Genomic DNA, 25351 nt, shown 5'->3' with positions numbered 1-25351 from the left:
GTGGTGACAGAGAGCGTGAGGAGACGCCGCCGCCGCCGCCGGTGTCCCAGGGCCGACACGAGTCCAAAAGCTTGTCGAGTTCCTGGAAGGGTTTCAGAGGCCTGGACAAAAATAAACCGTTTTTATTTGCAGATTACCAGATTGATTTGTTCCGCCACTCACTGAATGTTTTCCGGAAAAATGACCGTCCAGTTCTTTGTTTGCAGTTTTGCCTGAGGGTGTAGGAATCATCTCACCAAACCTATCAAAGGTCAGAATGGCCCCGTGACCCTTCCACTCCTTGGGACACTAAACAAACTGGCGGTGCATCGTGGAGAGACGTGGATAAGACGTGGAACCGCTTGGTTCCACAACACAAACTGCATGAGTCTCGTCTCGGTTGAGCCAGTGGACCAGGGGGTGTGATGGAACACATTTGAACACATTCATCATCCAAGAGGCAGGGGCCGGGCTGTGGGGGCTGGCGGGGAGCCAGCCGTGAATCATGATGGCGGCGTTTCGTTGTCTTCTTGCCCAGAGGTTCTGGTTATTACTCACGGAGCGCGACACTGATGAGGATGATGATGAGGATGAGGATGATGGTGGGGGTGGGGGCGCTCGCTGCCAGAACATCAACAGGGACGTAAGAGAGGCAGGGCCGAAGTCTGTGTTTGTGTGAAATATGAGTTGCTGTACACATTTGCGTGTCTAGAAGTTTATATTATTATTTGTATTTGCATGCAGGCATGTAAATGTGTACATTTTTGGGTTTGCATGTGTTTCAAGGTGCAGTACATGCTGGTCTACATAGATAAAGTAGTTATTGGCTGGTGGGAGATTTCTTTTTTTTTGCTAACCATACTTTCACCTCATTCGTGGAGGGCAGAAAAGCTTTAACGAGTTAATAAAAAAAATAAAAAAAACATAATAAAAGAATGCTTCAATACAATCCAAGCCCATAACAACAATAACAATACAAAAGTATATGCTTGAGTAAGGATAAATGCACACACACAAGAAGAACAGTTCAAAACTAGATTGAGGTCTGAGCAGAACGGACTCTCTGACTAGAGTACTGAAGACAGGGGAAAGAGAGAGGGAGTGAGAGGGAGGGAGGGGAGGGGAGGAGGAGGGGTCTTTACAAGGGAGCAGGCAGAACAAAGAGGCCTTTGTGTGTTGGGGGGGGTGAGGCGGGAGGGAGGGAGGGAGGGAGGGGGAGGCGAGGGGGGTGTACAGGGAGTGTTCTGCAGTGTACACGGTCCGGACTGCATTCCTGCGGTGTGATTACGAGCTGCTTCTAGTTCATTCTCCAGCAGGAAACAGACTTAACCTCTCCCTCTCTCTTTGTTTCCCTCGCTCTGTCTGCAGCTATCTCTCTTTAGGTTAGCTCTCCTTCTTGCCCTGTTTTTTCACTTTTTCAGTCTAGTTTGTCCCTCTGTCAGTCTCTCTAGTTTGTCCCTCTGTCAGTCTCTCTAGTTTGTTCCTCTGTCAGTCTCTCTAGTTTGTCCCTCTGTCAGTCTCTCTCTAGTTTGTCCCTCTGTCAGTCTCTCTAGTTTGTCCCTCTGTCAGTCTCTCTAGTTTGTTCCTCTGTCAGTCTCTCTAGTTTGTCCCTCTGTCAGTCTCTCTCTAGTTTGTCCCTCTGTCAGTCTCTCTCTAGTTTGTCCCTCTGTCAGTCTCTCTAGTTTGTCCCTCTGTCAGTCTCTCTAGTTTGTTCCTCTGTCAGTCTCTCTAGTTTGTCCCTCTGTCAGTCTCTCTAGTTTGTCCCTCTGTCAGTCTCTCTTTTCAGTCTTGTGTTCTTCTATCCTTTAATTATGTCAGTCTCTCTCTAGTTTGTCCCTCTGTCAGTCTCTCTAGTTTGTCCCTCTGTCAGTCTCTCTAGTTTGTCCCTCTGTCAGTCTCTCTAGTTTGTCCCTCTGTCAGTCTCTCTAGTTTGTTCCTCTGTCAGTCTCTCTATAGAGTGTCCCTGTCAGTCTCTCTATAGATTGTCCCTCTGTCAGTCTCTCTCTTCAGTCTTGTGTTTTTCTATCCTTTAATTCATGTAACAAGTCTGATACAAAATGAACTAACAGTGCACAAAGAAGTTACATCACATGGTGACCATTTGGGTTCAAGGCTAACACAAACTTAGCGCCTCTTAATAACTAGCTCAGGGGTTGATTAAAGAAAAGGCCAATAAATGGGCAATCCACAGATTTTACTATCTGTGGATTTGATAATCTAGCCACAAAACATGCATTCAACAAATCATATTGTTGGATGCACCTTCAACGCAGGGTTGGATATCCTCTTTTAACAAAGTAAAGATCCTCCATAGTACTGTGAGTCAATCATCCGGATCATACAAACGACCCAGAAGTACGACCCCCCCCCCCCCCCCCCCCCTCATACCGACATTTACTCAAACAAGCAGGCTAACACAATCTCTAATGAAAGTACCTTTGAATAGGCTATGAAGCCGGCACTGCAATCCATTAGGTCTGCAATATTTTCACCCATGCAAATGTAGCATTACAAGCTAATTAATTAGCGATAAGCTCAAATGAGTAGGCGATCCAAAGCCATCGCTACCAAAAGACTAATGCAAATCTCCTAGCATCACCAAAGAAATTGCTAGCATCCCCTACTAATGTAGCACGTCCTTATAACTAGCGGACTGGCAAGTTAGCAGAAATGCTAATGAGTAGGACGTGACTTTGAAATAAGTTGCACTCCACTCCCTCAGGGCTTGCTCTATTCTCTCATGTTTAGAACTCTATTTAAAGGGCAGCCAGCGCTACGGCTAACAAGCAGCAGCTGCATTGTGTTGCAGCTAACATGGCAGCCTCGGGAAAGCGAAACACGATGCAGCCAGCATTCAGACGCATGAATCGAAGCGCAGACTCACAACTCAAAGTGCAGACGTACAACACAAGACATATAACCTTTGGAAGACTCTCGCATCAAATGGCCACTGAGGAGGAATAGTTTGGCACATGAACGTGAATTAGATTTGGTTAAACTCAGTTCTAAAATTTAACAACAACAAGGTCTCAAAGCTGAGGAGCTAAAAGTCAACAAAGTAGCAGTTTAGGAGAAAGAGCAGTACCTCCATATTCTTAGCTATGTTTCCAGACACTTACATTTATCCAGACAGGCTGAGAGCAATCAAAAGCATACAATCTAAATTGTGGTGGCTAAAAAGGAAGTTATAGTGCCGTTAAACCACGAGTGTGGCCTGAGCTCTTGTATTGAGGGGAAGTGTGTGTGTGTGTGTGTGTGTGTGTGTGTGTGTGTGTGTGTGTGTGTGTGTGTGTGTGTGTGTGTGTGTGTGTGTCAGGTACAAGTGGTACCTGTGTTAGGCTGACCTGCGGTAGGCCATGGCCATGTTTTCCTCTTCTCCTCTGCCTCCTTTGTATCTCAGTTTCCTTACACTGGCGAGTATTACACCATCCCACCACCACCTCCACCCACACCCCCAACATCTCGCCCCCCCTCCCCGGGCTGCTGTGGGCCCATGGGTCCAGCTGTTCCCCAGGATTAGCCGTTTCCCTGAGGGGCTCCTGTGCACATTTACACAAACCTACTCACTGGAAGACATACTCTCTCTGCCTCACACTGTCCTGTTCCACTTTGCCCCACTTCTCACCCTTCGAACTCAGACAGCACAAACATACAAACACAGACCACTAAATGTCCCCACAAAGATAACAAATCTGGTATGCTCCAACACACTTTCCGTAATCAATTGTAGGGACGCATCGTCTTCCGAAACACACATGTCACCCCAAGGATATCAAATACACACACACACACACACACACACACACACACACACACACACACACACACACACACACACACACACACACACACACACACACACACACACACACACACACACACACACACACACACACACACAATTTTACCAAGTGTGTGTGTGTGTGTGTGTAGCAAGGTTTACTAAGGATCTAAAACGACCTTCATGAATACACAAATGATACTTATTTACCCCTCTTTCTCTGTGTCTCTCTCCCCTTGTGTCCACAGTGCTGCGTCTGTATCTTATTATGATTGTAGCCATGTTTGCTCAGGTCAGTGTCCAGGATGTTGTGTCACCGAAACGCTGCCATGGGAGCCCCGCAGGTCGGAATAACACCAGCGCAGCATATCCCATTTCCTCCCTTTCTGTCTCTCCCTCTCCGTTTCTATCTCTGTCGCTTTCTCTCTGTCTGCTGGCTGCGAGTGTTTGGATTGAGTCATAAATAACGTATATATCATGATATTTTCAACTGTAACCATCACAAGTGGTTTTCTATTTACAGTAGGACTTTGTCTTCAAAGCAATTCCAGGGGAAATAACAGCGGCCGTGTGTGTGTAACAGGAAGTGGGGGAAGCCGCTGGGAGCACCAATATCCTGTTGGTATTAAACAGGGAGCCGCGGCTTTGATCCCTTCTGAAGGGATTTACTCCAGGCCTCAGAATTCTCTCTCTCTCTCTCTCTCTCTCTCTCTCTCTCTCTCTCTCTCTCTCTCTCTCTCTCTCTCTCTCTCTCTCTCTCTCTCTCTCTCTCTCTCTCTCTCTCTCTCTCTCTCTCTCTCTCTCTCTCTCTCTCTCTCTCTCTCTCTCTCTCGTTGCAATTTGATGTAATTTCGTTTCTCAGCCCTCGTGTTGAAATTAGAAAAAACTTGGTGGAGATGTTCGAAAACATTCCAAATCTATCCAGTTGTTTTTATAGGAACACGGTCTTGCAGAAATTAGTGTATTTTGGAGCTACTTCCATTTCCTGATGGTATGTTTTCCTTGATCCTCGGCCTGGCTTGCAGGGTGATTTGGATAACAGCGTTGACTGCCGAGTGCCTCAGCGTCTCGCTGTGAAACGTAAACGTTGATGGCGTCCACTGTCGGGCGTCTCTGGCTGGCGGGGCCTTGCGGGGACAGGCAAGGTTAACGCCAGCCCGTCCACAGCCTATCGACTGATTGGACCTCAAACAAGCAGTCTGCGGTTCGGCGCCGAGTAGGCCTGATCCCATCGGAGCGCTCTGTTAGTTTAGACGGGCCCGGGAGAGGCTGGACCACACACTCACAATACACACTCCCCCTCACACACAACAAGCAGGCCGATGAACTTGTGTACAGTCCTGGTGAGGCCGAGACCAGAGAGGATGAGGCGAAGGTATACAGAGATGTGTTGCTCACTTTGGGGTTACAGACTGGAACACGCAATGCGGGGGAATACACAATTTTTTCTAAGACCTGTAAACTGCATCGAGTGTGTCGCCAGAGGGAAGCAACAGAGTCTGGGAACTTTGGCTCATAAACATGCAACAGACGACCCGTTGTAAATAATGTGGTCGAAAGACTATGATTTCAGAATTCAACTTCTGATGTACAGTACATACAACCTATGGAGTACACATGAAGACAGACTTGCAAGCGTTCTGACTACCATCCAACAACCCACATTTCCGGGGGGTCCAAACCCCTTGCATGACTGAGACCTTACTTACTGTACCTGACTCCACTGCCACTTTCTATGTACAGAGCTGCAGGGAGCTGAACCCCAAACTCCCTGACTTGCCATTACTAACCGCCAACCTATTCAGTGCGGACGAGGCGTCAATCAAGGTGTCTGAAGAGGTGGAAAATTCCCGAAAGTAAGAGTCCCGTCACGTTCTTGCTCCGCCAAGAACGTGATAGACCTGAGTCATGAGTCATACTTCTGGGTTGCTTGTATGATCCGGATGATTGACTCACAGTACTATGGAGGATCTTTACTTTGTTAAAAGAGGTTATCCACCCCTGCGCTGAAGGTGCATCCAACAATATGATTTGTTAATGCATGTTTTGTGGCTAGATTATCAAATCCTTTGGTGAAGGAAACCAGACACCAACATCTTTGTTCAAACACATTGTAACCTGAACATGTTTGAGCACCTACTATCCCCATTGACCTTCTCACCAAGCCTTAAAACTAAGAAGGGGATTGGAGAGCCAGAATCACAACGAAGTACTGAGGACCTGAGTGAAAACCACTCCGGTCCAAATTTAATCCCATTGTAGCTTTGAGTCTACAAGTAGTCATGTTGACCCCTCTTCCCTTGGTGGTTTAACGCGCAACTGGTTTGTTAGAACCTCCAATGAATTAGCATGTAGTGAAGGTATAAAGGATATCAAGGAAAAGCATTTATCCGTGAAGCTTAGAATTATAGCTAGACTCATTTAACTGCATCACAAGGGGGGAAAAAACACATTTAACTACATTGGTTTTAAGAACTTGTCAGCAGTAAGAAGACTCTTTCTACGAGTACAGAATGTGAAATTATGAAAATAATGTACCCGCCATTACTCTCTAGTAAACAACACAGGACTAGCTCCTAAATAAAATAGTAGGTACTATGTCAGAAGGGATGGAAGATGGAGGAAAGGACACAAGGAATGAAGGAAGGAACAAATGAAAGACAGAAGCTGTTGGGGTAGGAGAGAAGGAAAGTTAGGGAGAAAGTGTAATAAGTTATGGAAATAAGGAACAGCCAAATTTGAAGACACAATAAGGACAATTATTGCGCCATAAAAGGTCTTGGCGGAATCATCAGTACAGTGCACTTATGTAGCCTCAACAAACAATGCCTGTGCAAGCTTTGTCTCCAAATCACAACTGATTAAACAATTAGTGATTCCAATTAGGATCATTGCTGGTTGCTTTGTACAGTGCAAAGATGAAATTATCAATGTTCAATTATTATTTAAATCAAATAATAATGTCACGTAACCAAGACTGTTATTGAAATCTGGATCACGGTCATAAACCAAGCCTGATGAAATGAACTTATGTCAGGGGTCAGATGTGCTTGATCAATGTGGCGACCATGTTGTGCACTCCATCTTTTGCCTGGCCAGACATCTTGGGCTTATAAAGATAACACCAACATAAGCAGCTAATGCCAACCTGTGCAATGATAACATCGACAAAAAACAAGAGTGGCACAAATGTTCATACTTTGAATTCCTCCAAGTAGCCTTAGCAAATCAAAAAACGTGGATTGACGACACAGCTGACGATTACAGACAGCCGTTGCCAGATCTGTTCATGTATCACCACTTTTATGACCTGGTGAAGAAAAATGTTGGCACTCTGCAACTCTGAGGGAGCCAAGGGAAGATTTCAGAATGACAGTAGCCGTGTACAGGTAGGTCAATACTAGGTCGGGAACAACTGCCAAATGCTATGAAGCTAGTGAAGAAGCTAGTGTACGTAGCTGATGGTTGTTTGCCACATACCTGAAGTAGTATAATGGAATTCTAAATATTCATCCACAAACTGTCCCAAAACTCAACTCGTGTCCTCAAAGCACGTGAGTAGGTTGGTCAAGATATGGGATGTTAGGAGTAGGCCTGCGCTAGGTTAGGGAGAGGTAACAAGGTATGTACCTCCTGACCTACCAAGAAAGCTTTTACCTTGCTGCTTGTCAGCTGCACTTTGGTTCTTAAGAAGGAGCCGGAAGAGAGATAAGGCAAAGGAGATTCAAACACCCTTTGTATTCAATGGGAAATCCCAGGAGATACAGTCAATAGCAATAAACCTAGAAATTGATAACATTGTAATACAGCCAGCCGCCATGTGTAGACAGAGGACTTTCAAGAATCAAACCCAGAACCTTTCTACTAGGAATCAAAAAACGCTGACCACTAGACTACCCTGCCTTACCCAACCCAACTGATACAACAAGCAAGCATCAATGAAACACGTTCCCCTTTATGTACGAAGCAACAGCCAACTACACTATATTCTCTGATCAAAGACAAAAACGCACGGTTGTGTCTGATTCCGCACGTGTCCACGCTAAACGCGTACCCCTCCAGACTGTGAAACCAGGGCGCAGGCCTACCCTGCATCAGGGTGGGGCGCAGGCCTACCCACGTTCAGGGTGGGGCGCAGGCCTACCCTGGTTCAGGGTGGGGCGCAGGCCTACCCTGGTTCAGGGTGGGGCGCAGGCCTACCCTGGTTCAGGGTGGGCCGCTTCGTGCTACCGCGCAGAATGCTTTGGATTCCGCCCGTGAACTCGGATGGAGGACAAGACATGTTCCTTGGCACGTTGCTCGGCAACATTTGGCAAAGAAAGGAAGGGCCTCGAAACCGCAGGAAACCCGAGGGACGTGAGCGGAGTGAGAAGAGGACGGAGGCTTCAGGGAGAGCCGGAGGGGAAGAGAGAGAGAGAGAGAGAGAGAGAGAGAGAGAGAGAGAGAGAGAGAGAGAGAGAGAGAGAGAGAGAGAGAGAGAGAGAGAGAGAGAGAGAGAGAGAGAGAGAGAGAGAGAGAGAGACGACAGCAGAATTATAAGCTGCACCCAGCACTTACTTTTCAAAACGTATTCGTGGTGGGTCCACTTTTTGATTGTTTATTTTGACAGTTGGTTGTTAATTCTGTTGTTGTTGCCCTTTCCAATATCCCTGTGTATGTTATTGTAAGAGAGTGTCATGTGAGGCCTTGTCTGCCTTTGTCACCAAGCACTCTCTATTTATGTTGACATCATTAAAAAGGATATTAGAACACACTATGGATAATTGTGTGTTTCCAAGTGCACACACCTAGCAATAACCTGATTCAAGTTTAGGTTTGGTACAAAGGCTAATGCAATTGATTCAAGTACAGGCAGAAATAGTCCTCCCTTGAAAACAAGGGCAAACAGAGACGTACCATAAAGAAAATTCTCAGTATTCATATATATACACACACATCGGTATGCATTCATAAGTTGGCTGGGGAGAAAGAAACTGCAACCAAAAAGGTGATTTGTCTGGCTTTCCACTAGTCAGGATCTCAGGAGAGAAGATTGCATGCGAGTACGATGTTGAAGGTTTAATTGTTTGAGACATTTTCTGCCCTCAACATATAACAAGACTAAATAGATGCCAACATCTGCGTTACAGCTTCTTTCCTTAAAGGGTGTTGCAGTTTTCAACAGGTAGTTGACACAATAAGGTCACACAGCGAGAGACAAGGTCTGTATGCAGGGGTCTTGATAAACATTTAAAAACATTCACTCGACTAGAGAGAGTTCACAAGGAAGGGGTTTAACGTTCCCCAAAGCGCAACGCGTTCTTTCCGAGGGTACTCATACTTTTACTTTGCAAAGCAGATTGTTCCATGCGTACTGTGGAAAGGCCCTTAGCGACCCAAATGAATGAATTCATTTAACAGAGGTGCACGGGGGCCTGCACGCTGTGTGGAGCTGGCACCCCGCCGCGTTGGTCTGCTCTTTCACACAGCGACACAGCCAACGCACGCCAACGTTTCCACTGAGGCCTCACAGGGACTGCAGGGGCGGGGGGGTCTGCGTCAAAGCAACCGCATGAAAACATAAATACAATGTCACCTGGGATGACCCCAGTGTTGGGGGGTGGGGGGGGGTGGATGTCCCAACCAAGAGATAAATAAGGATAATATGGTTAGGGAGTAGGTCTTCTTCGATCACCTTGAGGGACATGAGCTGGTAGTTAGCAAACCGCTCTAGGAGCTTAGCGTCTCATGGAACACCTGTTGTTTATGGTCAACCTTCCCCGCCAGACGTGAGCGCCGTGAGCGGCCGCCAGATAAACAGGCGATACAGCGCTTTGAGTGCATCAAGGAAACGGGTGGATAAGACCATCCCCCTGTCTGTCTGAGGACTGCATCAGTGGAGCTAGACTTTGAGTCCAGACTTTACAGCCCAGAGACCGCCGCCAAAGGAAGTCGACTGTTGATTGTTGACTGTTGTGCCGGCGGCTGGACGTTATGACTCGAGGTCCCACGGCGCCGCACGTCTCAAACATCCGATAACGAGATGAAGAGAGGACGTGCCGCCTCTCCCGTACGCTATCTGGAGCGAGGGGCTTTTACACCGTCACATCTCCAGCCCAACCCCCCATTTTACGTGGCGTGGAGAGACGCTATTCCAAAAAAGGTCTTGTGACGCGAGCGGCGTAATCGAAGCATACGTGGGCCGGGTGAGGGGGGGGTGAGGGGAGGGGGGAGAGTGAGGACAACCTCGGCCGTAAGTGAACCTCAAGTGGCGCAGTTAATGTCCAGATTGATGACACTCCCATGTGAGGAAAGCCCCAAAGGCGTGACATCACAGCGGTGTCGTCTGACGGCTGCTAAGGACAAGGAAAAGCCGGGGACAACGGAAACCATGGCGACTGGGAAACCCGAGGAGCACGTTGAGGATGGGGGGGTCAGTAGATCGCGGCTTGGTGGGTTGGGATCAGCTCTACTCGAAGCAAACGTCCGTTTGTTCATGTCAAAGCACCGGAACACACACGCGCACGCGCACACACACACACACACACACACACACACACACACACACACACACACACACACACACACACACACACACACACTCCACAATATTGAAGATAAAGATGATAAGCTAAACGAATCAGGCCTCTTTCATTACTCAACCACACTCACCTGTGGTGTTCTACATGTTCCTCAACCCCCTTCACCAAAACATCAGATAGCAGCACTTATTCATATTTATTGACTAGAATTATGAACACTGGCTGGGATGTCCTCACACAACCCTATTTATTAATACAGCTTTTATTGTTTTCTTAGAACGGCCTTCTTAAACCCAAGGAAACCAAGGATGCCAACCTTTGGATGATGAATAGCTGGCAAGTTTGTTTGCCTTTATCTCAAACCTCCACTCTTTGGGTCGTTACAACTCAAAGCCCTCTGCCATTGTTAAAACCTCCCAACTGTCATGGACGTACTGAACGTGTCTGGCTCGATGCTCCGAGACAGTTTTCACATCTGTCAGCTGTTACCACGAGTCTCCCCTGATAGGGCCACTAGAGCCTCCAGAACCAGAACCCTGCAGACCTCCGGCGCCCCCCCCCTCTGGATGGACACGGACAACAGGAAGTCATGTCATGTCGCAGGGACGCCGCTAATCAAAGAAACATGCGCTGGGCGGAGATGACGATGGCGTCATTTAACGGGGGAGAGGGAGGGGATTTTGTTGGATTTAACTCTCAACGGTGACCCTATGCCTCCCCGGGACTTAAGGAGAGCAAAAAGAAAGGAGAATCCACATATTGAGATTAGTTTATAGCGACGGCAATCCAGAAAAAAGTATAAAACCGAAGACTGAAGGACTGTTTTTCGGACTTGGACGATGAATGCTAACATCGTTAAGTCCCCGTTACTTGACGTTTTCAACCACCGACGTTCTCCCACTTAACTAGCTAACTAGAGCGTGCCTTTCATAAAGCGAACAAAAATCTTGGCAGGTTTCAAGGTTGGAAGAGCACTCGTGTTTCATTTTGGATGCGACGCAACTCCGTTAATGATGTGTGTGTGTGTGTGTGTGTGTGTTTGTGTGCGAGTGAAAGGCCGTCTCCCACCCGAGGAAGTCTTTGATACGACGCTGGGAAAATTCAGGGAGGGTTTTTGAGAGGAGGTTGTGAAGTCGTGTCCCATCGCTTGCCGAATAACCCCCCCCACTCATTGTTATCAGCAGTTGGCAAGAAGATGAAGTAAACAGTTGATAGAGACTGAAGAATTGCTCTCATCGCACAAAACTTTCCATGAGCGCGTGTGATTCATCAAGAGACGAAATGGTCTGGGGGGGGGGGTTCACCGAGTGTCCAGTACATTGGCACTGTAATGAGCAGAGCGTGGGGTGGGGGTATACGGTCAGTACTGTGCGAGACATTTATTGAGTACATTTTTGTATTTTTTATGGCCTGCCGCAGATCCCCCGTTAATTTGTGTCCTGGTAGCAGCTGTACTTCTGGGTCTGTTCATTTTTTTATTTGGCACAGTGGGAGCATAAGGAAAAAAAGTCATGGACAAGCTGTCAGAACTCCACTAACATTTGCTTTCTGAGCCTGTGGTCGGCTATACCAGATCTAGACTGCAAAAGGGATACAGGTGAAAATGGAAGACCACCCTCCATCTCTGCAACGATCCTTTATATCAAGCATGGGGTCATAGCTGGTTAAGGGATTTCCAAGATTGAGCTAACCTTGGGTTCCAATTCCTGTAGCAGTTCTGCCTGCTGGTTTTCCCGAGCAACTAGCACTTGGATTAGCTTCTCCAATATACATGATTGTTCTGTGCCGCTACTGTAAGTGGCTTTCTTTACAATCCTCTGCCAAGAGACCTAAGTTAGCTTACAGACCAGAAGCTTCAAGCAGTCAAACCTCCATCCATGCCCAGGTATCGGTGGTGGACAACTGATGCAAGAAATGGGTCACCGGAAACTAACTAACACACACACACACACACACACACACACACACACACACACACACACACACACACACACACACACACACACACACACACACACACACACACACACACACACACACACACACACACACACACACACACACACACGTCACTCCAATGGAGATCTCATTATTCATTGGTCACAAACTGCAGATGGAAGCAGGTGGTGTGAGCACTCTCTTTCTCTATGCGTCCCTTTTTCCCCTCTCTGTTTGTCTATCTCTCTCTCCCTCTGTATCTCTCTCCGTCTGGCTTTCTCTCAGATTCTGATTGAAAGGGCTAAGCACAAACATGGAAATAAGGACAAAATAATAAAAGTCAAACTTACAATAATATACACATTTCAATGTGTATATTATTGTAAGTTTGACTTTTATTATTTCGCACATTGAAAACTAAGACTACAATATGAGATAATGAGGTAATGGTCGGGCGAGGATTGAGTGTATCAAACTACCTCCTGTCTTTCTGTCTCTCTATTTTTCCATGAGATATTTCCATATGGAGATTTGCGTGTCCTCAAAAACAGCTGTGTTGTCATCATCGGACATCTGCTGGAGAGGTGAGCTGTCTCCCTGGGAGCGACCGCAAAGCCAGATCCAGGAGGAACGGACCCAAAACGAGTTAAGATCCAACCCCCCCCTACCACCATCACCAGCCACGATTCACAGTAACCCCTAAACTTCTATTTTTTTTACATTGAAAACAATGGATACAATATGACAGTAAGGAGGGACAGGGAAGTAGGCATTTAGCATGACATGTACCATATGCCAGGAATTTGAACCCTTGGTGCCGACGAGGTGAATCAAATACATGGTAAGTGCAATGCCGGGTCGAGCCACCCAGCCAGCATCATCATTTGAGCCAAAGTGGTGAGTTAACGTTATAGCGCTAGCCATCGGGGATTGAAAATCTGCGTCGACGGAGCGGTGGTCACACACGAAGCTCGTTGGCTTCGGTGGGGCGGAGCAGTACACACACGCGCACACCGCCCAGCGCTTAACACATCCACGGTAACGACTGATGCACAAATGGGGGATAGGCTGCCGTTGTCCATATAAGTGAGGCCCTTCGTTATCGAACATGACCATCCAGGACCAGCATGCACTGGATCTGGATGGTTGGGCACCACGCCAGCTAACCTCACAGGGGTCGGTTTGGACTGGACGCTTGTATGCTGACCTTTGTCTGTCCATGTTTCGCTAAATTCAGAATGTCAGCCTCAGTAGTTGGTGTTGTAGGATTCATAATAGGAAAATAAAATGCATAAGATAAAATACATCTGTGGTAAAAGGCCTCATTGTTGTATTGATATCAAACGTTGGTGTCCCGACCGGTGGGTTTATAAACTGTTCACAAATGTCACACTATAGGTGGATGGACATCAAAATGGTGTGTAAGGGTCAGAACTGAATCTAAAGTAGTATACTGTAAGGGTTAAAGGCCAAGGGCAGAGTTGTGTTTTACACAAATTGTGTATGAATGCTTGTTAACGGTTTTCCCCTGAAAAGAGACATTGCCTGATCTCAATGGAACTTGATCTGTCAGAAATAAATAAATAAAGATATAACATACATTATATAATATAAATACATATAAATAAAGGCCAACAAAAATGTCAATGCCATGGGAATTAAGTGACACAGGTTGGCCAGTGCTTTCTCACCCTACTTCTTTCCCTCTCTCTCTCTCCCCCCCTCTGTCTGTCTCTCTCCCCTCGCTCTATGGAAAATCACAGTTGTTCCCTTGGCGCGAGGAGGCTGTGGTACTCACCGTCCAGACAGATGCCTTCCTTCTGGATGGTGTAATTCAACACAGCGTAGGGAGCCACTGGAGACTTGGCTATCACTATCTGAAAAGACAGGGGGGAGAGAGCGAGGTGGAGAGAGAGTAACAATAGAATAAAAGAAAGAGAGGGTGTAAAAGATCAGACTTCGGAAAAAAATATGGTTACTTGGGGATGGGAGGCAGGAAATGCCGGTTTGTTCACAAGGTATCAGTTACCCGTGGTTTATAATGATGTTCAGCACTTTACAGCAGTTAACGACGGTTTACTACAGTTCACAGCTGAGGAAATAACCAACAAATCCTGCGGTGGTGAAGGCATGGCCTGCCCTACCATGCCTGGTAGGCTTAGCCTGATGATGGCCTCTCTCAAAAAGGGCTTTCTGCCTAACAATAACCCTAGACCTAACTAACTAGTTGTGCTGCCTAAACATAAATAGGTTGTTTTGTTGCTTAAACCTAACCATGTAGTTATGTTGCCTATACATAACCCAAGTAGTTGTATTACTTAAACCTAACTAAGTAGCTGTGTTGCTTAAACCTAGCCAAGTAGTTGTGTTGCACTCATCAGGCTAGGCCAATCAAAGGCAGAGGAGGGCAGGTCATGTCTTCGTCATGGTAGGAATTCGTAATTTTTGACTACCTTGACAACTCGACCCAAGCAGAACTAAGAAGTTCACTAGGGATCTCACTAAAGGCGCCAACACTTCTCCACTGCCTAAAGTGTGATCGGAATCCACGTAAGAAAAGCCACCACAGGCAGAGTGCTATCTCTCCGCATGGCCGGCCCTGAAGAGGCTCTCTGCTGCTCTCTCTCCTGCCCGGTCAGAGCAGAGCGAGGAGAGCAGCGCTTGCCATGCGCACCGTGGTCATAAAACTCAAGGCCGCAGTCATGTGAAACTCGAGAGCCCTGCACGTTCCAAAGAAAAGAGCACTGTCGAGGAACCGTTTTCATGGGAATTCCGGGAGTTCAAATGCATCAGGCAATGTCGGTTAACTAGCGAACCGCCCCGTCTGAAATACTAAAACATGATTGCAATTAATTTCGGAATCCGGAGATGTGAGAAACAGTCCTTGATGAGCAGCCAACTGCTAGCATATGAGCCGGCTCTCTCTGGGTTTCAGAGAAAATTTGGTTAAGAATCTCGTACCAATTGTAGAGAGCACAGACCCGTGTCTGCATTACCATGCATTACCCATTTACGCCAAACCCAATCGAATGTGACCTCGAACCTTCATCATATATATATATATATATATATATATATATATATATATCAGTCCTTCGCATTGCAGGCCGTGGGTTCGATTCCCTTCATTTCTCATGTGTTCACTATCCCCCAGCTCCCTTTATGTGGTTTCTATGTCATCCATCTTCCATCTGCGGTTTCTGTGCAACCAGCATCCCTCGGTCCAACACAGCCTGTTTTTGCAGATTAGCCTCCCTTGTGTGTCGACTCCCAAATGTTTGTGGATTTCCATTGTCAATATTATGTTATGTTTGCGGCCTGTGTACATTGCAGCGGTGGTTGACCATAACAAATGAGAGCACATATGTCATGATGATTTTATCATGGGACAATTTCTTACTGCTGTTTAGTCAGTTTAGCAGACGCTTTGTGGGATGTTGGATGGCGGCTGCTTCAATGATAACAGTCAAGTCTCTAACCCCCCCCTGCCCCCCCAGTTATTATAAACCAATTCCCCTTACTGCACCGACTGCAGAATCCTCGCAGTCTTGATGAGGGGGCGTGAGGAGAGGGAGACGTTGAGAATGACCCCCATCGCTGAGCTGGCCCCAGGGTAATGGCCCCGCCCCTTTCGGAAGGCACTGAGGCCAATTGACAATGGCTCCTCCCCTTTCCCCCCCACTCTGGGTCATAACCCGTTGCAGATGTCTCGAAGTTTGTTGATTTCCAGCTAAAAATACCCGGGCCTGTGCCCCGTTTCACAGTGGATTGTGTTACCTGCGGTGTGTAATCAGTTATTTAGGCTAACCCCCCTGGATTACGGCGAGTGTGAATAACGAACTCCCGGCTGGGTTCAGCGCGGTGAGCAGAGAGTGTCGTGGGCCTCGCGCCCAACCGTCTATTTCCCAGCCGCAAACATGGCAACGTGTCATTAATGTGACGGAAAGTTACCCGCCCGCCCCCCCCCCATTAACCCAGTGTGTTTAAAAACCTTTCAGAAACACCTCAGAAATGAGTCAAATGACTGCGCTGCGTGTGTTTCAACCGTTATTTCAGTTATTTGTTGTTTTACGTTTTCTTTGAATTTCCATGAAAATGTGATTATTGAGATCCACTTTTCAACAGGATTCCTCAGGACTTCGCCAAAGTTCAACGCAACTGTAATCTATACGCACCGCGTTCCATCGGTGTAGTTTTTCCGAACCGCAGAGCAGCCGATGTGTGGTCAGGGCTTTTCACTGGCTGTTGATAGAGGAGTGTCTGTTCTATACACACTCTGCTATTAGATAGCATGGGTGCTGAGGTCGCAGGAATTCAAAAATCACACCAGTCCATACTGTTATTTTGGAAAGCAAAGATGTTCGTAGCAGGCAACACGCCTTGCTGACACGGACAGAATCTTTTTTCTTTCGCTTTTTTTTAAATCAACACCAAAGTTAATAGTGTTTCGGCCGCGATCGTGTTGAAACAGCCCTCGAGTTTCAGTTACAGTAATATCCTGAGGTGGGTCGTGGTCGGGGCCCCAATCGAAAAAAATATCTAAATAAAAGCCCCATATGCTGGTGGAAATACCTCTGGATGGTCAGTGACTGTATAGTCAAAATAAGAGTCTGGAGGAAATGGCCTGAATTCACCAGGCTGGAGAAGCTGTGTTGGGGTTTTAGTCGGTCATGCGTGCCCGCACTCTCTGTAGACCTGTAAGACTGGACCTGCATGGGTCCAGTGAACCGAGCGGCCAAGAGTCAACAATGAACTTACAATGGACCTGCAGTTGTGGTCCGGCGCTTTCCTTTGAGGCTATTTTTCCCCAACAGGTGTGTGTGTGTGTGTGTGTGTGTGTGTGTGTGTGTGTGTGTGTGTGTGTGTGTGTGTGTGTGTGTGTGTGTGTGTGTGCGCGCGTGTGTGTGTGTGTGGGGGGGGGGGGGGGTATGCAGTGCAGGTGGGCAGAGAAAGAAGCAAGGAAAACAGGAAAGGAAAAAAGAAAGAGAAGTTGTTATTCCCTGTGCCGTTGACCTTAGGGAGCGAGAGAACCCTTCCTCAAACCTCTATTGGCCTATTGGTTCTGAAAGCTCCCCTTTAGCGATTCCAGGTTCAATCTAGACTTTATAAACAGATAAATTCCCAATAACCTGGGAGTTTGCTCGTTGTGGAACATTTCTGGGAAGAGGTAATACAGGATGTACAGTTTTAGAAAATAAGAATCCTCCCCAGAGTTTGGAGTCAGCCATCTGGATTTGCGATTTAGGCAAACTCAAGGGTGAAAATAATGAGTGAAATCAGCTGTTTAAGTGTCTGGGTGGAGGCAAAAACCCGGCAGGAATTCCGCTTTCTGGAGCCAAATACTATTACTGAAGGGTCTGGGGCTTTTGTCTTTTCAAAATAAATGTGTACAAAATATAGGTGTCACACAGAAGTGACCTGTATGAAAAAAATATTCCCACAAGCCACCTTGTAGGTCATTAACATTAAGACGTTCAATAAACTTACTTGTGTGCAGTACTTGTGTGTACTCTGGAATTATGCAAACTCAGTATATTGACCAATAAACCATTCAACTGAAAACGGCACCTACAACAGATTCAACAGTAGTCTACATGTAGGTGATCACGCTGACGGTGAAAGCTCACCTGTCGTTGGCGGGCGTCCACATACTGAACGATAAGGCGTGTGTTGACGGTGTGACTCCACGTGTTCCCCAGCGCTGCAATCACATACCCAGAATCCCCTTCACCTGGCACGCCACCACCTGTTGGGATGCCAGCCACAGGCCAATTTAACATTAAAACGCTACCGTGCAATGACATGGTTCATTTGATCATTTATAAAGTACTATACATGCACTTCAAATGACAAAAAGTAAATTTTTGGACACCTGAAAAACTTTTTGGGACGACCTTAAAGCAACAATTTCAATCTATATGGCGGCACCTATAGCAAAAAACAAAAAACAGTACGCCATTAGACAAAGCGACTTGAATAGCGAGTCTCTTGCGGTACGACTGCCACTCTGACTGAACATCCATTAATGGGTGATGGAGAGCCCGTCACTAATTGCATTGCTTGTGAGTTGAATGCCTGGCGGGAAAGTGAGTCATAGCCTGCTGATGAAAAACAATATTGTGCCTTAACGGACATTTCTTTTAATTAAAATCTTTCAAGATCTTCGAGATTGCCAACTTAACGTGTGGCAGGATAAATCATAAACCAATCATATAAAATAACATGTTTCAAGTCACCACTTTCATACAGTAAATGGATCAGCCTGATATGAAGCCTCCACATGCTCAACACAAAACAGAAGTGGCTAGCTAGCCGCTGGCTAGCTAGCAATAGGCCGGCAAACAGCTGGCAAGCAGTAGGTGAGCAACAGGACAGCAGTAGGTTGGCTAGCAAGAAGCTAGCTTGCAAGCAGCTGGATCGCTTGTATGTTTGGTCAATATTACACAATCCCTAAAGGATTTGATTAAATTCCTTTCCTCCCACGCTTTGTCCTGCTAATGACTCGTTTTTTCTTGGTAATAGAACGCATTAGGAGAAGTAGATATGCTCTGATTTCTCCATTTCACGTTGTCTCCAAGTTGACCTCCTATGAACTTGTATTTTATAAAAAGGCAGGGCTGCATGAAGTCAGCCCTTGGGGTCCAGTTAAATCCACCTCAGCTCTCGCTAACCCAACGGCATCTTCTAATCCTCCCTTTGTCTGCCCACACATTCTCCCCTGGCTGAAGTTTACTTTAGCTTTGTTTGGGTTAGCTTTGCTTGGGTTAATTTAGCTTGGCATAGTTTAGCTGTGCTCTTGGGTGTTGGTTAGTTTAGCTTGTGCTGAGCTCGTGCGGCTGCACAGATCCTCACGGAAAATGAAAGTTAATAAATAAAAACCTATCAGCTAATGAAAGGATAAAAGATCAGTTCTTATCCGGTTGCTATCATTAAAGATTTATTATGATATTTTTATCGCTATAAGGATGCATTTTTTGAAATGGAATGTGCCAGATATCAGATGGTGACCCATGCAGTTCCAAGTCTGCCAACTAAAGTCCACTCCCTCAGTCTCTCCAAAGTAATTGCTACAACACTGTAAGCATCTATCATATTTGCAAAGGCTGGGGCGTCAAGTATTTGCAACCCTGCCCCTCATAGTTATTTCACTGTACATTTTGACTGAACTTCGTTCTTTCTTTCATCCGTCTCTGGTTTCAATTAGCCAGCAGTCATCCTCTCCAGGGTTTCATTGGACTGAACTGAATGCTGCATTATACGTCCAAAAGGTATACAAATGAAAACGGTGACATTTTAGTTTCAACACTGCAGTGTAGTGGCTGTCCTCTGCAGCCAGCTAGGGTACAGTTGGCACAGGGCTAGGCAAAACTGGGCCAAGCTGGGTTCAAACCGGCTGAACTTGTTGGAGGGTTTTCACCAAAAGCAGGTCAGAGAAGCTGGCTCGCTCCACCAGATTAAACACTGGGAATCAAGGGCCAGCCTCAAAGAAGGACTTGTGGCATGGTGCCTGACGACAGAGAGAGGCATGGGGGGATAGACAGAGAGAGGGGAGTGGGATTGAGAATTCCAGCATAATGATGCAGCATAAGGGAAGCTACCCTGAGTAAATAAGTGTTTGTCATAATCCCTACAGTGTGGCTCAAACCGCACGAAATAACGCATGATTAATCATGATAAAATCTTTTGGCAACTGAACATAACCCAACCTAGCACAGCCCAACCTTGCACAACACAAGTTAATGAAAATGATCACAGTGCAACTGCAACTAGCGCAAGCCTGGTGAACCCACAATATCTGGAAGAAAATAACTAGCTCACCTCCATTTCCAAGGTATGTCGTTATCTGATTGGTCAGGACAACCTAGACAAAGAGATAAAGAAAATGTTTTAGCCATAATATGGTGGTCGAGGTGAGTTAAATAAATGATCAGGACTTTTCTAACCATTTCAATTAATGTCTCTTCCACTTACAAACAATCACAACCAATGGCAAAGACCGCTATGGAAAGTGTGTGTGTGTGTGTGTGTGTGTGTGTGTGTGTGTGTGTGTGTGTGTGTGTGTGTGTGTGTGTGTGTGTGTGTGTGTGTGTGTGTGTGTGTGTCCATGTTGTTGCATTTGACCTGGAAATAAACCTATTTTAGACTTTATGTTCATATGTAATTTCATTTTGGTAATTCAATGAAAAATTGTCACGTGCATTGGCAGAGCCATGTGCTCTGAAATACATAGGGTCCTGACTAAATACACCATTATTAGGCCCTTAATAATTACAGTTTCATGGAAATTCAAAGAATTCTAATATATGTCGCAAAATCGACTATAGCGCCCCGGGCAAGAGTCGCCATGGCAACAGTTGCTATAGTTGTGGAAGCTATTCATTGGTCCAAACAGTCGGAATCCTGCTGTTGTTCTGTGACTTTGATGCAGACTCCATTCAAGCCCATAGTTGGGAGGCGCGTTCGGGGACTGAAAAGGTGTTTGTGCACGTTTCTTTTTTTTCTCACCACCAGAGTACAAGTCTCTCTGTAATCTGCACCAAGCGGCGAAGCGTGTGATGAAATATTGTATAACGCACTCTAAACAGCGCCATGACAACGCTAATCCGCCCGACAACAGCCTCCTCCTCCCGCTGCTGCTGTTGTACAGGACCGCCTGATGGACGGCTTGTATTTATACAGTACCGCTCATCTGCTGGAGGGCTGCATCAGGGGGGCCGGGGGAGGCAGCGACACACACACACACACACATGGATGCACCCGCACACATGCAAACACTTCTGCACACACACACACACACACACACACACACACACACACACACACACACACACACACACACACACACACACACACACACACACACACACACACACACACACACACACTTCCTCACTCCCAAGCAAACACCCAGTCTGCATCTTGTCAGGACAGATCTCTTCCCTGATACCAAGAGTTGAAGGGAGGGATACAGAAAATGGGGAGAAAATCCGCTGTTTACTTTTTCGAGTTCCAACAGCGCCCCGCCGCACCACAAACATCCATGTGCCAAAACATTGGCAGAGCTGCGGTGGTTCTGGCCGAGGCGGTAGAGCCGTGTAGACACAATAATGAACCAGAGAGCGAGAGAGAGAGAGCGAGCGAGAGAGCGAGAGAGAGAGCGAGAGAGAGAGAGAAAGATGAAGTGACCCGGGCAGTCTGCAGAGACGGAGAACAGGAGCGTATTTGAACAACAGCGGAGGGCATCGCCGAGGCCCTGTTGCTAAGATACGCCAAGCAGCGGCCTTGAGACGTGAACACACACACACACACACACGCACACACGCACACACACACACACACACACACACACACACACACACACACACAAAGAGCCCAACCCGGTGCTGGGATTAGGCCCAGACCAACCCCACGCATCTGGATGTGTGGTTGACTTGGGCCTCAGTAGTGAAGTCACAGAGTGGAACGACTACAACCACACTTGAGGAAAGAAAACTAGAGAACCGACTAGTACTATGATCCTTATTGTGTAGTAGCTGGTTGGGTTTAATTCCTGCAACAATCCTGCACTAATTGATTGAATTAGTCAAATCAATCCGCCCACTTAAATACAAAGAAGCTCCAACATCGGTATTTGCTTGCCTTCAATTGTTCTCCCTTCTGACTGACTTAAGTCAGGATAGTGTGGTGGTTAGGTTGTTGAACATCCAGCCGTAGGTTTAAACATTCATATCCCCACATTTGCAGTCTACCTGTAGGCATCGATGAGCAGAACTCAGAGATTCTGCAGATAAGAACGGACTGCATAATGATTCATAGCAACGAGTAAACTATCTTGAGTGTGAAGTAAAGGGATGCAAGAACACACCAGTGGCAGAAGTTGATTGTGTAAAAACGACTTGTATGGAGGCTGCACAATAGTCAAAGTCGAACTTACAAACATTTTCATAGCTCAAAATGGGGTCAAAGGCCATAAAAAGTTGGGTACCACTTTCCCTAACCGCTACCTGTTCAATTCACTGTTAGTTGCTTTGTATAATAGCGGCTTGTCTCGTTAATGAATACATAGTGAAATAAAGCACCTGTGCCCAATGACAACATTCAAATATAAAGTATTGAACCAGAAACCAGAACACTGCTGCAGCTCCCAATGACTGATCTCCTCTCAAGATGCTTGCAATCTAAACTAACTTCAGAACAAAACAATGTTGATTTATAGCTGGCCAGGGTTAAACGGTCTGCTATAAATAAATAAATAGTCTACGTGATTTATATTTTCGGATAGAGTACATAGCAGTTGTGGTTAGGTTTGTAGATGTCATTTGAGTTGTATCTGGAGTATATCGATTTCTAATTGAAGTGAATTCCTTTGAGGATGAAAAAGTTCACAACATCAATAAATTCCTCAATAAAGAAAGCAGACATAGCCACTGTGTAAATGCTATCTTGCCTGCCCCCTTCCGTCACAACATGGGTATTGCATTTTCAATTAACAACTGCATGTAGAAGAGAGCAGCAACTAGGCTACAATCTACTGCTGATGATTCTTAAATATGTGCCCATGGAAACGAAGGTAATGATTATGTTAATATCTTATAGCTTTAATATCCTCGACACAACAGCAGATTTAAATGCTGTACTAAATTGGAAGATAAATATATTCAGCTGTAGGCAGAAATACAGTCTTTGAAAAGGGACAACAGGGACATCTAGTGGGCTAATGTTGAAAACGAATAAATGTGATGGTTTACTTTTACTAGACTGGGTACCCCCAGCCCATTCTGCTGGCAGATTCTGCTGGCTGCTTCCGATACATATTTGCGGGAGCCAATCACCAAGCTGGCTTTCCCCCTGGCTCGCTATTGGCTGGTTTAACACAATGACGACATGGAGGCGACGACAAGCAGCCAATTGCATACAGAGTCATTCGAACTAGGACCATAGATCATGCCTGTTGTGCTGAAGAAAAATGACAGCAGCCTCCCCAGACAAAACTGCAATGAGATAGGCAAGGGTTAGGATTAGGGTAAGGGTTAGGGTGATGAGATGGCTCAAAAAGATAGATAAAATAAGACGCTCAGCATTTTCAGCATTTACGCTCATCTGAGGAATAATTCACAATAAGACCTATTATTTGCATTGAATTCCTCATTAATTGTAACGACATTATACTGTCATAACAATAACAATCCACATCACAAATAAGAATCCTCACCTAAAATTTGGCCAGGCCTTCCCGTCACAGGCAGAAACGGGAAGGGGTTCGCCTGTGAAGAGCAAATAAACTCACTGGGATGTTGAACTGGTGCGCCAGGTACTTGAGGGTGGAGGCCTCCTGGGTCAGCAGGTTTGAGCGGGATGCTAGGTTACCCGGTAGGGTGGTGTCAAACTCTTTACGCACTACCGAAGCCACCGAGTCCAGGATCACCAGACCCGCCTTGGTGGAGATAATGTCCACCTCCAGTCGGTCCAGCCTGGAGGGATGGACCAATCACAGGACGCAGGACAGAGATGGAGATAGATGAGAAATATGCAATGACAATTTTTTGAAATGTGTGAGAAAAGAGGGGTAAAACAGAATGAGCCAGATGAATAACCACAAACAGAAGATGAAGGAGAGGACATGTACATCATAGAGTCCTGGAGGGGGGAAGGGTGGTAAGGGGGGGCTGTAGTTACCTGTTGAGAACGTCCTGACATGTGAGCTCCCTGAAGACGTGGACCCGGCTGGCCATCTGCAGAACCCGCTCCCTGGAGGAGAAGTGTTCTGGGAACCGCGCCTGGGCCATCTCCACCAGCCTGACCCCACCCAGCACAGAAGAGATACATGTTTGAGTCCAGTCAGCTTTATTCAAGAACCCCCCCCTGTATATAGAAATCCAAAATCCCTTGCTGGTTCACTTTGTAGTGGACAATATCAGGGTGGGGGGGGGGGGGGGGGGGGTCAACATTTTGTGGTGCTGTTTGAATTAAGTGTAAAAATCTTCCTGCCACTGCTAGGAGCTCGAGGGATCAATCCTACATCACATGATCTGGGAATGAGCTGGGAGCTGGGAATGCAACATAGCTGAGACAGGAGCGAGGGGGGGGGGGGGGGGGGGGGGGGTACTTCTCTGACCTCTCTGCACTGAAGGCCGACTCAGTGTCAATGTAGACCACGCCGGCGTCCAGCCCCCCCAGAGCCCTGGGGAGGGTGGCGAGGACGCTGAGCATCACACACATCTGGGTCTTACCGCATCCTGATGGACCCGCCAACTGGTGTACACACACACATACACACACACACGTACACACATATTAGGGGTTCTTTATTTTTTTAATGGAAATAATCGAATTCAAAAAAGTTCTGAATCGAAATTGAATCGAGAACAAATAAATTGCAGTGCATTGATTAATCGATAATTTACCCAGCCCTAGTATACACACAATGACTTTGTATTAATTTAGATTGAAAGCACTGCAATTACATTTTGAATATCCTCATTTAATTACCATTCATTATTCAGCAAATTTTAGATGCCTGGATCCCGCCCCCTCACACACACACACACACACACACACACTCACATCTCGTAAAGAGAGGAGATAACTGCTTAGCGTTACGACATGTTATGTTATACGTGGGATGAACAAACACAGACAGATAAACATTGTGAGACAGTTTGAGAGTTAGCACCTCGGTGATGGTCCCCAAAGGCAGACCTCCACGGAGGAAATCGTCAAGAGCGGGAAGAGACGTGGAAAAAAAGCTCTCTGACTTCGGCTTCCACAGCTCCAAGAGCTGGTAAATAAATCAAAGAAAGGATAAATACAGGTGTACACTACGAATGTAGTTTTGACAACTGTAACTAGCATTTGAATACGTTCGCATGAATACTTTCGTAGATCCTCTTTGGCAGGACGCCATAGAGATACAGAGACGTCATATCTCAAAGAGAGAGAACAGTACAGAACAGTACCGTTGTAACTGGGGGTGCACAGTGTTGGCTGACAGATCGCATCAAAGCTAAGGCATTTTGATAGCTCAGTCCCGCAACCCGCATCACTTCCAGCGGGGTAAGGGACAGGAGATCCTGCCGAGGAGACACATTTTAGTATATACAACATCGGGCATGATGAGTAGCCTACTTCATAA

At 46.4% G+C, this 25351-nt stretch overlaps 1 protein-coding gene across 1 annotated transcript in view; it reads right to left on the bottom strand.

The window, feature by feature from the left end:
* The window catches only part of rad51b (RAD51 paralog B), a 30579-nt gene that overhangs the window by 4938 nt on the left and 290 nt on the right, over positions 1-25351 (bottom strand). The window contains exons 2-9 of the mRNA XM_056581486.1: positions 25176-25289; positions 24893-24997; positions 24335-24471; positions 23896-24015; positions 23507-23690; positions 20038-20080; positions 17847-17965; positions 14018-14096 (exon numbers count right to left, since the gene is read on the bottom strand). Of these exons, the coding sequence (XP_056437461.1) occupies positions 14018-14096; positions 17847-17965; positions 20038-20080; positions 23507-23690; positions 23896-24015; positions 24335-24471; positions 24893-24997; positions 25176-25289 (901 nt within the window). The remainder of the gene's footprint in view (positions 1-14017; positions 14097-17846; positions 17966-20037; positions 20081-23506; positions 23691-23895; positions 24016-24334; positions 24472-24892; positions 24998-25175; positions 25290-25351) is intronic.

The sequence above is a fragment of the Gadus chalcogrammus genome, chromosome 21 (assembly GCF_026213295.1).
Source record: "Gadus chalcogrammus isolate NIFS_2021 chromosome 21, NIFS_Gcha_1.0, whole genome shotgun sequence".
Lineage (NCBI taxonomy): Eukaryota > Metazoa > Chordata > Actinopteri > Gadiformes > Gadidae > Gadus > Gadus chalcogrammus.
This window is presented reverse-complemented; position numbering and strand designations above follow the sequence as displayed.